At 41.7% G+C, this 12,327-nt stretch overlaps 1 protein-coding gene across 1 annotated transcript; it reads right to left on the bottom strand.

Annotated features, from left to right (window-relative positions):
* Positions 1-2,660: 2,660 nt before the first annotated feature.
* On the bottom strand, positions 2,661-6,524 carry LOC129594995 (uncharacterized). Its single transcript, XM_055491889.1, has 3 exons — positions 6,145-6,524; positions 5,881-5,920; positions 2,661-3,572 (listed from the first exon to the last, which is right to left on the bottom strand). Exons 1-3 carry the CDS (start codon positions 6,411-6,413, stop codon positions 2,874-2,876), a joined length of 1,008 nt encoding a protein of 335 aa, XP_055347864.1. The 5' UTR covers positions 6,414-6,524; the 3' UTR covers positions 2,661-2,873.
* Between the last annotated feature and the right edge of the window lie 5,803 nt (positions 6,525-12,327).

Here is a 12,327-nt window from a genome sequence, read left to right as displayed (position 1 = left end):
TCAAACCGTGCTGCTGCACTCCTGCGTCATTTTGGACCCCCGGTACATTTTGGTTTTAGGCAGATTTGAGTTTCTATTCTGTTCTTTGCTTTTCAAAATACCTCTCATTTTAAAGAGCATTTTTTTCTGTTCTAGAAAATGTAGTTACTGTAACTTCTCTGGGAATGATATAAAGCCAGTCTATCGCCTTAACAAGAGTATTATACAACTTTGTTCGAGCGGCGCTGTTTTGGTAAGGAAACTGAGCGTTAAGATAACGGATTCGTTTTTTCATGCGGGTAGCGAGACTTTCGCAGTTACGTTTCCAGTTTAGCGTGGAAACGCACAATGGATAATTGCATAATAACCGAAGTAGTCATCCTCGTCTTGAAGAAAGCGTATGACTCCGTGAACCACGAAAGATTGTTGTCGAAACTGCAGCGAACCGGAATTGAAAGCAGTGTGTTGAAGTGGTTTCATTCCTATTTAACCAGCCCCCAGGAGAGAATGAAGATCAGCAAAGACATGTCCCGCTGACTGCCGGTTATAGCAGGTGTACCGCAAAGAGCAAGGCTCGGTCCCGTTATTTTTAACATTATACAAGAACTACCTATTGCTAAAGGACATTAACGGGTGTGAAAGTGAAGCATTCGCGGATGACACAATCATGTACGCGAGCGGAAAAACGAAGGCGGAAGCGGCTGAGCGATTAAATGGCGGCATGGCAGTCGCATCACAGTGGTTTAATGAAAATCAGTTGGCATTGGATAGCAAAAGTGCATTGCGATGTGCGTATGTAGTGGAAGAAAGCAGACGGGAGTAGATCCACCGGTGGTATTAAACGATGAGCAGTTGACAGTCAAGCAGCAGGCGACGTACATACAATGTAGGACTAAATGGTCGCATAGCCCCATACCCAGCATTCTGTACGCAAGCGGTGCAGTGCACTTGTACGAAACGGATATTTTGAACTCAGTCGTACAGTGCACTGCGCTGCATTCGTACTGAATGTGGAGATGTTGGGTATGCGACCATTTGGTCCTAAGCTGTACCTCGGGGTCGAAGTGGACAAATCCAAATCCGTAGTAGGGTAAGCAATTCAAAAAAGTGAAACGGAACTTGAACTATGGCATTCAGAAGATAAAACGTTGTCAGACCGGACTCGGCATCCCCCAGCGAATTACCCTTTATGCCTTTACCACGCCTTTGTCCAGCCACACATAGTTTACTGTGCGTTGGAATGGTTAGCGCCGTTTTCGGGTGAGCAGGAGAAGCTGGTCCAGCGGCAGCACGCCGCCCTGCAGACTATTACCGGAAACAGGAACCATTACCCGGAAGGAGTGCACTGATGCCAGCGCGCGGCTGAGCATCGGGAAGACAATTTTGAATGTGACTGAAACAGTGGTTTGATAAAATCATGTCTAACGGGGGAGAGATGTGGCTCTGTCAACTTCTACTTGTCTTTTCCAAGTCTGAAAACCTCCTGTAGACGCGCTTTCTTGTGGTCCAGTTGTTCTCTGAATTTGTTAGAACTTTGCGAGATATTAAGTTTCTGTATTGTGATGATGACCAGACGTACGAGTGCCCCAGGGTTTGTCTGCTCCTGAATAAATAAACTAAATTAAAATATTACGATGAAGTCTTCTATGGGGCAAACAACTGCCTTTACGACAAGTACGTTTGCCCCATATCTATACAGCCTTTACAGCAACATCATTTAGCTCGACGCAGCATTTACAGGATTTAGCTCGAAGTCACATTTACAGAAGGGAAGCACCCCCTAACGGTACACTTAAAGAACCATTTTTCCACGCAACCGAATTGATGGACAGCTGCAAAGGTGGCGGCGGCGCAGAAGTGCTTTACCCTTACCGATCTGGCTAGCGGCAACGTTCGTGGATTCATATACGGAGTGGTCAGTATGGGGAGCGGCTGGAACTTTTCCATTTGAGTACTACTGTTGAACGCGGATTCAAAGTGCACAATGGCGGCTGTCAAATCGATGCGTTTCTTGTTAGGCTAGCGGTCGTAGAAATTTATATTATTATTCATTAGCAATGTGGTACGACGTTCTATTCCCACTGCATCCACAAAATAATACATTGTAAACTACCACTGGAAAACAATTTTTATAAAATATGGCGAAACATTTTGCGAAATGCTGCCCGTAATTTGGTCTTATGCAGTCTCGAAGTAGGCACAGAGTAATTATTAAGTGACACGCTATTCGTAGATTGCGTTTGTTATGTACGTATGTGTAGTGACGTACGTGTTGTCTGTTCGGTTACGTACGATTTGCGGTTCTTATCTAACGCATTTAATCGCTATGTGCATCGGAGATTCTGGTTGAACTAATCAGTCGGAAGTTTCTAACTTCAACTACATCTGTGAACTTGTTTCTAGCTGAACGGTCGGTGTGACTCTAAGTTAGGTGTGACTCTAAGTTAGTTAGGACTCATATCTTTCTGTTTTGTTCTGTTTACGTTCGTTCAGTTGGTAATTAAATATTTGGGAAGTTCCTGAGAGTTTCGGTTTCGGCAACTTTCGTCAGGCACGGACGGCAATCCGCTGTATTTAGCGGAATTTGGTAGTTGTACCACTTACGGAGTTTAGAGTAGATTCCCACTCTACCGATAGAGTAGGTTTGGTCATCTGTGCGGTCGTCGAGTACGACTTCCGCACAGCATGTCAGTACAATGCATTTTACTCTCTGTTTGCCCTGCTGAATGCAGAGTTATCTTAAATTACCGCAACAATCGTTGTGCAATAAGAAAAGAGCAAAAGCATAGATTAAATCCATTTTCACACAGCTAACATAATCTGTATTCAAACAAAAATCGAACGCTCTTTAAATAGCTGGTTCGAATTTTTTAAGTTCCTTTTATAACTGATATTTATACCCGTACCAATTCATTGGTCTTGCCTTTACGAAAATGTTCATAGCACGTGTCTATTTTGTGTAGAAACATTTGTTCATCGCGCTCCCAACTATTTTGGTTAGCCAGCTCGATGCCGGCCGTAAGCACAAATGCGTTGGCGTTGCTGTACATGTTTCTGTTCAGATAGGCATTAATTTCTCCATCCACACCGGAATTCGGCTTATAACTGCTCCAGCTCTGCGCATACTTATTGGCAGCTGTGGCATAGCTGAGGACGATTAGTGGAAGCGGGTATGGGGGCTTGCTGACCGTTTTGATTATTTCTTGATCATGTTCTCGAAAGCGGTTGCCGACAACCAGAACGACCAGGTCATATCCCCGTATCTGAAAGGCCTCGCAGAAGTCTTTCATGGGATACTTTACCTGTCCAAGCGACGGAAGTTCCGTCACTGTCAAATCTTCAGCCAACTGATACTGCACAAAATCAACAGACGGTTTTGGCACGCTTCCAGTATGTGTTTGTCCGTGCAGTGTCAACAGGTTTTGAATTAGACGTGATTTTTCCACATTTTCCCTTCCAACGACGGCAATGGTGAAAGTAATTTTTGATTTATGTTTGGCCAAGGAAGACTGCGGATCTGATGTCATACGGTTTGTTGGAGAACTTTTAAGGTTGGTCGAATAAGGCTCATCCGTTTCCATGGTTAACGCATCCTAAAAATGGCATGCATTATCTGATCGTTAACGAATACAGGTTTGTATGTGATGCTTGTTCATATATATGGAACGTTTCGTACCAAAGAAAAAAACTGGAACGTTTTTTTCCTTCTTGTAGTCACTGTAGTCATCTGTAGACAACCAGTAGACACCCTGTATACAACCTGTAAACACCCTAAGAAAACCTAAGAAACCACGAGACTACAGTATCTCTACAGTGGTGTCTACGGGCTGTCTACGGGTGACTACCGGTGTATACAGGCAGACTATCGAGCTGTATACAGCGGTAGACATCTGTAGACACGCTGTATACATCCTAAGAAACCTAGGTGACTACCGTTAGTTCTACAGGGAGTCTACAGCCTGTATACATATGTCTACTGTGACTACAAGGAGAGAAAAAACGATTCACTTTTTTTCTTTGGTACGAAGCGTGCCACAGGTGTTGTTCAAGTTGTGTAGCGTATCCGGTAGAGTATTTATTAATAAAATAATACCGGTCAGCTGGACAAGGAAACGACAACTGAATAACACAACTTAACAACAAGGATCACTTAATACAACACGTTGCAGTCGTTGCTAACCACTACGGTCCACTAGATACAACATTGACTTATGTAAATCAAAGACTGGGCGTTTGGTTAAGTTTGTTAAATTTGTGTAAAGCTTCTTTAATTTTGGGAATCTGACAAACAGCATACTTTGACCTTCTGTCCAACGGGAGCAGGGTCGGAGCGACAGGGGTTGCGCAACGGGCGCAGGCTGTGAATATATGAAATCTACTACACAGGCGCAGTGGGCGAATACGGAACCTCAAAACGGGCGCAACTGGCGCAGCCGATTTGCACACCCCTTACCCCACGGACCTCGCTATCGACCTGGGTAGATACGTAGAACAAAACAAGCGTATACGTATAATAAAAGGAACAAAACAATGTACATATCTAATACAAAACCAGTACGAGTGTTGCAACCAGCAACACGGTCACAAGCAATTCGACTCCTGATTTTCCTGATGTCACACATACAGAGTAGTAACCCCGAGCCACACCGCTGAGTGCAGCGAAACGGATTTTGGGTTAAATAAATATGGACTGTTCGCAGCACCGTTATCGTGATCAAAACTTTGAAACCATTAAACACTGACAATGACCGTGCTGTGGCACTACTGCTGCCCTTACGTGCTTTACAGCGATGGTCAACGTAAGATTTAACGAGTGTTACTGCTGATGTCGAATCTGTCATGATCGGCAAGGGCGTGGTTTGCCCAGGGGCAAATGATGTACGATATACCGTACAACTGATGTACCACTTAATTTAGGCAATAGCTACGTGAATACTACGCAAAAGTTTGAATTTTACCTAATTATATATGGCATACAAGGTGATAGCTAAAATGCTGACATAAAAGATACCTATAGTCTCTGTCTTCTCTCGTACTCAAAACAGCCGCATCATTTTCTTCAATAACAGCACGCCTTAAAACTCTGCTAACGAAAACAGTGAAACGTGCTCCTTCTGTACCGCATAACTTATGCAATTTATCTGACGCGGGAACTTGACCTCTGTCATGGGAACATCACCAGCATCGGCTAAATTAGACCAACTGTTCTGTGTGCTTCCGCGATCGGCTAAGGCTGTGTAATCAGCAGATATAAGGCTTTTATAAAAACTTAGGACTCCATCGTACCGCCAGTTGAAATGTACTGTAATTCGTAATGTAAATTGTGATTCGTATTACGCTTATTACTGTAAATGCCGTGAAAGCTGCGCATCTGAATATGCAACGAATACCAACGATGCTGCAGCGCCGGGAGATTGCAGTTCAATGGCTTTGGTTGGCTATCGAGTATCTCTACATCTATTGACTATCAACTGTCAATCTCCCCAAAAGATACTACTTTTTAATACTGCGCAGTTATAACATTGCGCTTTCCTGTACGAGTAGTTTACTGTTGTGGCACTACAGATTGTTTAGCATACCGTATACAGTGTTGATTCTCGTATTCCAGCTAATAAGTATATCATATATGGTTGAATGTTTTGCTCTAAATTTTCGTAATTAAGTTCAGTGACTTCAGTCCGTTTAAAACCTTATAAAAATATATCATAACAATTTTAACTGGGTTATCTGGCTAATGATGACTCTTGCAATGATGAAAAAAAATTATAATACGTCAGCAATTGCGCAACGCGAGCTCTTTAAAAACGGTACGAGTGCTTTCCTAGCAAATCTCTCGTAGCGCTACTTTATTCAAATAAAGTCAGCCAGCGTTTTTGCTCTAGCATGCTTTGTGACACTCACTTGGTGGTTCCGCTTGACCGAGCTTTGGGTTAGAGTGCCACTGCAAATAAATATTATTAGATTAACGTTCTTTGAGTTTCAGATTCGTAAAATCTGTTGTGGTTGTTTTACGATTAGTTAAATCGTAAATCCTTTCGAAGTTAAATAATCTACCGGTGTCTTCTGTACATATGTGTATTTGAGAACCGTGCCGGTGTCAACCAATGCGGCTTCATAGAAGTTACTATCTGTACCTACTGATCGAAAATTTTAAAGTTTACATACCTTGAAGGGCTTGTCGAACCCATTTCGCGGGACACTATTGCAGCAGCATAGCTTTTGAATTCTGTATCTTTTCCAAGCTGCATCATGTGGATCAGCATGCTCCTTTGATCATTAATGGTAACCCACTTGTCAAGGAAATGGTGCAGTAAATGTGCGCTGTTTTCTTCAACGCCATTGAATAGTCGCATTATATTCTCTCTAAGCCGCAGATTCAAATCAGTGGAGTTCTGGCTTTCGTTCATTGTTGACAACCCTGCTGCACTATCCATTTAAAAAAAGTTAAGCACAGAAATTTACAAGTGAAAGTTCTTGTAGCGTATTACAAGTAATTATTGTGACCGTGACTGCAGTATTCTGAATAATAAATACTGAATGTAAATTTCTGCTATTATCAATCGAAATGCGGGTTGGTCTTATCCATACTTCAGCACTACACACACGTAAAAGTGTAAACAAGGTGCAGTAGATAAGATTTGTTCAACCGCTAGCAATAATATAATTCAGTGAAAAAGGTGAGCAACAATTGTCCATAATCTCGGTGATACATAATGTGGGTTGGTTATTGCTTACCGGTTAGGCTCGGGAACGCAGCGACAGTCTGTACGTGCTCGTAATTATCTAAGGTTAGCGAACAGAGTTTATTTGTTTCCATTGTTGAGAAGCAGCAGGGGCGCAGCTGTTATGCTAACCTAAGTTAAGTATAATCTATAGTAAATCTATAGTTAAAGTATAATACTTATCAGTCTTCCAAGCTGACGACCTTATTTTTGCTAAGCTCCAAGTATAAAGTAAGACAGAACTGACACATAATCAGTTTAATTAGTTTCATAGCAGCAGCTACCTTCTACTACCTGTTGCATTAACAACCTTAGTGCCAAGTTAATAACACTGAGTGTTCTTGATAAAAATTCGTATTTTCGTTTTCACCGGCGCCGCTATGGGTAATCTGCTTGCTCCTGCCGCTGCACCGCCTCGACTCTCTTCAGCACATCGTAAAGAGCTACAGGACAAGCTGGGAATGGATTGCATGCAGTTTTACAACTTCGGGGTATGCGGGGAAGCGGGAACCGGGAAGTCGACCCTCGTTAATGCTGTCTGTGGTTACGAAGATAATGACCCGTCTGCAGCTGCTGTTGGACATATTGGAGGCGGAACAAAACATGCTCGCGCTTATAAACCAGCTAAATATCCACACGTGGCCATTTGGGATATGCCTGGCACAAACCACCAAGGCAATCCTATGGAAACGTACTTCTCGGATCAGAAACTATGCGCCTTTGATATGCTATTTATCGTCAGTAACACAACACGTTTTATGGAAATTGATGCGCAACTGGCTCAGCGTGCTCAACGCGCAAACGTTCCTGTTATATTTATTCGGACCCAAACTGATCTTACCATTACAAATGCCTACGAACGAGCTGTGAGATTGGCTCCGGCTGGGAGCGCAGTCGACAGACGAACCGTAACAAGAAACTTGCGAAAGGAACTGTACACGGAAATGGTAAAAGAACTGAGCAAAATCGGAATGGCTAATGTTTTGCTTTTCATTGTTTCTGCCTTCGCCTTTTACGAGCATTACGATCCAGAGCTATACCCGGAGCTAGACAAAGAGCAACTTCTTGAACGAATCGCAGCATTGGCGCAAACCCGGGGGCAAAAATAACATCGGCAGCCTTATTAGTATTCGTGCTATTGCTAAATGCATGAAGCGAACCCGACATGCATATAATTATTTCCCTCTGCCTTGAGTATTATTTAGCTTGCGTCTAATTGCAATGACTGCAACAAATTAATGGTAATGACTGCAACAAATTAGATAATATTTTTACCAGTTTGCCGCTGATATAGACTTAAGTGATTGCTAGATATAATTTCGACATATGTCAGTAAACACCGAAATCATAGAATCATTTAACAATAAACGGCAACGTGTGACTACTTCGATATTTTTAAGGTACTGCAGTGTTATGATAAAAATTCCGCAATAGATATACAAGTATTACACATCTCTTTGTTCTACGACTACGAGTACGAACAGTTCTCTCGAACACTGTGCATTTCCTTCAATAAATTACTTCCAATTGTAATTTTTTTCATTGTAATTTTATTCAGCAATAGCCAAAACAAGTACGTAAATACTTTCGCTGATGGACACTAATTATAATGATACAAATTTAAACATGGCAAAAATAACTAAAATCGTTATTCCTGGTCCTACGACGCACCTTTAGTGAATGTGACTTCCAATTTGCTTTATCAAGTGTCAGCGATAGATTTATAAGTAGAACCAAGTACTTACTATAGTGTGAGGAGGACTGGTAACCTACCGTTTGACGTCATCACTCTCGCATACACAGGAGGGCGGCTGCCATGGTGACAGATGCGCGCTTTTTACGGTTTTTGTCAGTTTTCTTAGCATATTTCTTTTCTCTTCTATTTCTAGCCCCTCATGTTTGGGTTTCTAAATTCAATATGATCTGTTAAAATATCAGAAAGCTTTAGAGGAGAAAGGAACTGAGAATATCTTTAAAAAGGGACAATAAAATCTGTGGGCCTATGGTAAGCAATAGCACACCAGTGCATTCTGTATGCGACAGTGATGACGTAGTCGACCGTTGCAGAGTCGCTTCCCAGTCCTCTACCTATAGTAAGTTCTTGGTAGAACTAAAATTAATAAACGGCTATCAACGGCCGAAGTCTCAAACATCGACGCAAAGTGTTTCAGTACAGCCAACTAATTATAGCTTCGCCTTGGCATTTTTCATTTCTGCAAGTAACTGATGCATTCTGTAGTGAATGGTCTTCAGAAGTTCAGATTACCTCTTGATCATGGCCGGCTTCTTACCGTGCCAAACTTGTATAATCAGGCTCGCAGAATTTACCAGACATTTAAAAAGGCCCTGATTAAAGCATTTGTAAAATTACATCAAGCACCCGAGATACTCCACTGGGATACGACTCGCGATTCAGATGATTTCGATACTGATTCTGAGACTGGGGGCCTACCGAATGTGGGCCTTAATCCGCGCCGAACGGAAGCGGAGTGCCGCAATCGCGAGCAATTTAATGATTGCGCAACAATCCGAATTAAATAGTCCAGGGCTACATATTTCCCTTTCCCTGTTTCGGGATTATAAATTAGCGAAAGTGGTCTGTTCAATTAAAAAAACTGACCACGAATTTATTTTACCCGATGATACTTATCTGTACGATGTACATGAAATTTCCAAATTTGAGAATGATATAAATTGCTATTTTGGCACAGCGGATGAACATGCAGTCATGCACGATGATGAGCAGCGGATGAACAGTGAATTTTTAAATGTCCATCCACTGTCGGGAGAGACCGCATATCTACTCCGTTTAACGGGGATTGGTAAGGTCATGCGGAGGAATATCGGGATATTTGGTGGTCTTATTAAAAGATCCCACTCGCGTTTTAAACTGCAGGCGATTTGCGAAGTCATATTTGCTGTAAATTGTCGTCTGAGTTGTTACGCTTATAAATGAGTTGTTGTTACGCTTATAAATGCGTTGGGTGGCATGAATACCGGAGGTAGCGCAATGTAAGCATAATCAACAGGACACGAAAGGTCAACTACATTTTAATGGGCACTTCCGGGAGTCTGTATACAGCGGAACTAGGAGAGTAATCTAGATTTGAAAATCCAACATAATAAAATGCTCTGCAGAGTACAAAGGACATTCCAAAAATAATTTTCCCTATTTTGTATCTCCCGGCATTAACGCATTCACCTAATATCATCCATATCGTTACAAACGTCCTTCATTAGCAAAATGTATAAAGAAATTATTTTGTTTAATTACAATCAAATGGGGAAGAAATGCCAAAAAAAACACCACAGGGTTTTCAAAGTTTTTCACGTGATTTTCCCGGACAGCTTTTGCTATTTTTCGCAATCTTTCTGCTCATTTTCCTTGATGCATAAAATATATTTTGATTAAGAATTCTTTTCTCTTACAAAATAAAGTTTTGAACAAAATGTCCCATTCAAACCACTTTTCTAGAAAAATAAGAACTGCTTGGGACTAGTTGTCAAAATCAGAAAGCATCGCAGCATCCAGACGGTAAAAATCAGAAAATTTCATGAAAAATTTTGCTGTTGTCGGTGGAATGCAAACTTTCTTGGTATCTAAGATGCGCACGACTGGCCATAAAATGTGCTTTTTATCGACGGGAAGCATCATGAATTTATGAAAGCGAAACGGCTGGAATAAGGGAGTTTCGGTGTCTTATGAAAAAAAAATGTTTACTTTTAATCCGGAGCTTTTCAAAATGTTCTGCCATCGCAGTAATATCAAGTACTAAATTTGCAGTTGACACTTTAATTTTTTTGTTGAAAACATTGCCTGGTCAGAATTGGCAATAAAAAGAATAATTTTCCAAAAAGGTGCTGAAAAAAGTGCAAAAGCAGCATTCACCATTCCGTTTTTCGTTTGGCAAGTTCTTCTTCGATTCTTTTGATTCTTATTTCTTTAGATGGTTTACATAATGGTTTATCCAGCAAAAATTATACCATTTGTGTATAACCTAAAATCGCAGGGAGACAGAATAGGGAAAATTATTTTTGGAATCTCCTTTGTATAAAGCCTTGAATATTAAAACGACATTAGGACGGTGATCTAACTATGACACCAGTCAGTACACTCATCTTACCAAGGAAAGATATCTCATCGTGGAAACTATGCTGGAAATCCGATGGTGGCGATCAAAACCATAATCTTAGCAGCCGATCCTGCAGAGTCTTCCGGGACAACCCCCCTTGACACATTGACTTCATGGTTCAAAAAAGCACGAAACTTCTCAGCCTTAGAAATGAAAATCTTGTTGCCTACCACAAAATTAGATTTTGCGAAGAACAAGAGGAAACAACTGTCGAAATAATGATGGAATACTGCAATGGTTATCGAACATTTCTTTGCCATTTACTAAATTTGCAATTCGAAGCTCAATAACTTTTTGTTTCAAGAGGCACTCTGAAAAGATTATTTGAAACTATAAGAACGAGCCAACGGAGCTGGGACGAACTACATTTTAAAGGTAAATCAACCATACTTATCCCGGAAATTGGATCCGGAAGAGCTCTGCGATGCGCTATTGAACTTGCCGACGGCTTAAGCTTCTTGCACAGCCATAATCTTGTGCACGAAGACATTAAGCCTGACAATATTTTGGTAAAGTATTCAGAAAGCGACTGGAAGCTGGTAATCGCCGATCTGGATGACTTGGTTCAACTAGCCAGCGGTGTCAATGACTTTTCGGGCATTTTGGGTACTGCGCCATATATGTCACCGGAAATGTTAAAAAAATATCTGTCACTGCCACACAAACCGCTGGGAAGAAAAACTGATATGTGGAGTTTGGGCTGTGTTTTACTGGAACTGGTGCAGTTTTCGACATCCCAAGTTTTTTTTAACCGACCGGAGATTAAAGAACACCACAGTGTTTTGATGGATCTGGCGAAGAAGTCTGCGGAATACTGTAATGGGTTATTTACGCTGGCGGAGTCTGCGGTATACGGTAATAAATACCTTCCGTGGCTCGAAAGATACAGTGAGGTTGTGAGGGGTGGAATCGATATGCCAGTTTATGAGGTTGTGAGGGGTGGAAAACGTGAAATCGATATGCCATTTATAATAGGTTCATTTCCCTTATTGTTGAGGGATACGTCCCTTTGATTAGCGCGTTTCTTCCAGCTCATCTGGCTGTATATATACGAAGCTGCTTAAGCTCCGATTGTGAGAAGAGATTATCCGCGTGCGAATTACTGACAGAGCTGCGCTCAGCGTATAGGGATAGACTCCATGTATGTGACTGGTACCCAACTTGTAAAGCCGAAATCGGTAATGGATTGTTCGTTATTCAACGCTTCCACGAGCCGCTCTGCAACCATCCGATTGAAGAATGGGACAAGGCGACATTTCGCCGCAAACACTTCGCCGCAGCGCCATTTCGACGCGCGACGTTTGATAGCGGAACATTTAAGCGGAATGACATCACGCAGCGAGACATTTCGTCGCGAGACCCTTTTAACGCCAAGAAATTTTTTGAGACGCCGAACCTCTTAAGAAGACGCACAAGTATAAAAAATCGAGAACACAAAAAACACCTAAAAAAGTAAAGAAAACCTAAGACAACAAGGAAAACGTGGGTAAACC

Source organism: Paramacrobiotus metropolitanus, unplaced genomic scaffold (genome assembly GCF_019649055.1).
Source record: "Paramacrobiotus metropolitanus isolate TYO unplaced genomic scaffold, Prichtersi_v1.0 Parri_scaffold0000073, whole genome shotgun sequence".
Taxonomy (NCBI): Eukaryota; Metazoa; Tardigrada; class Eutardigrada; order Parachela; family Macrobiotidae; genus Paramacrobiotus; species Paramacrobiotus metropolitanus.
This window is presented reverse-complemented; position numbering and strand designations above follow the sequence as displayed.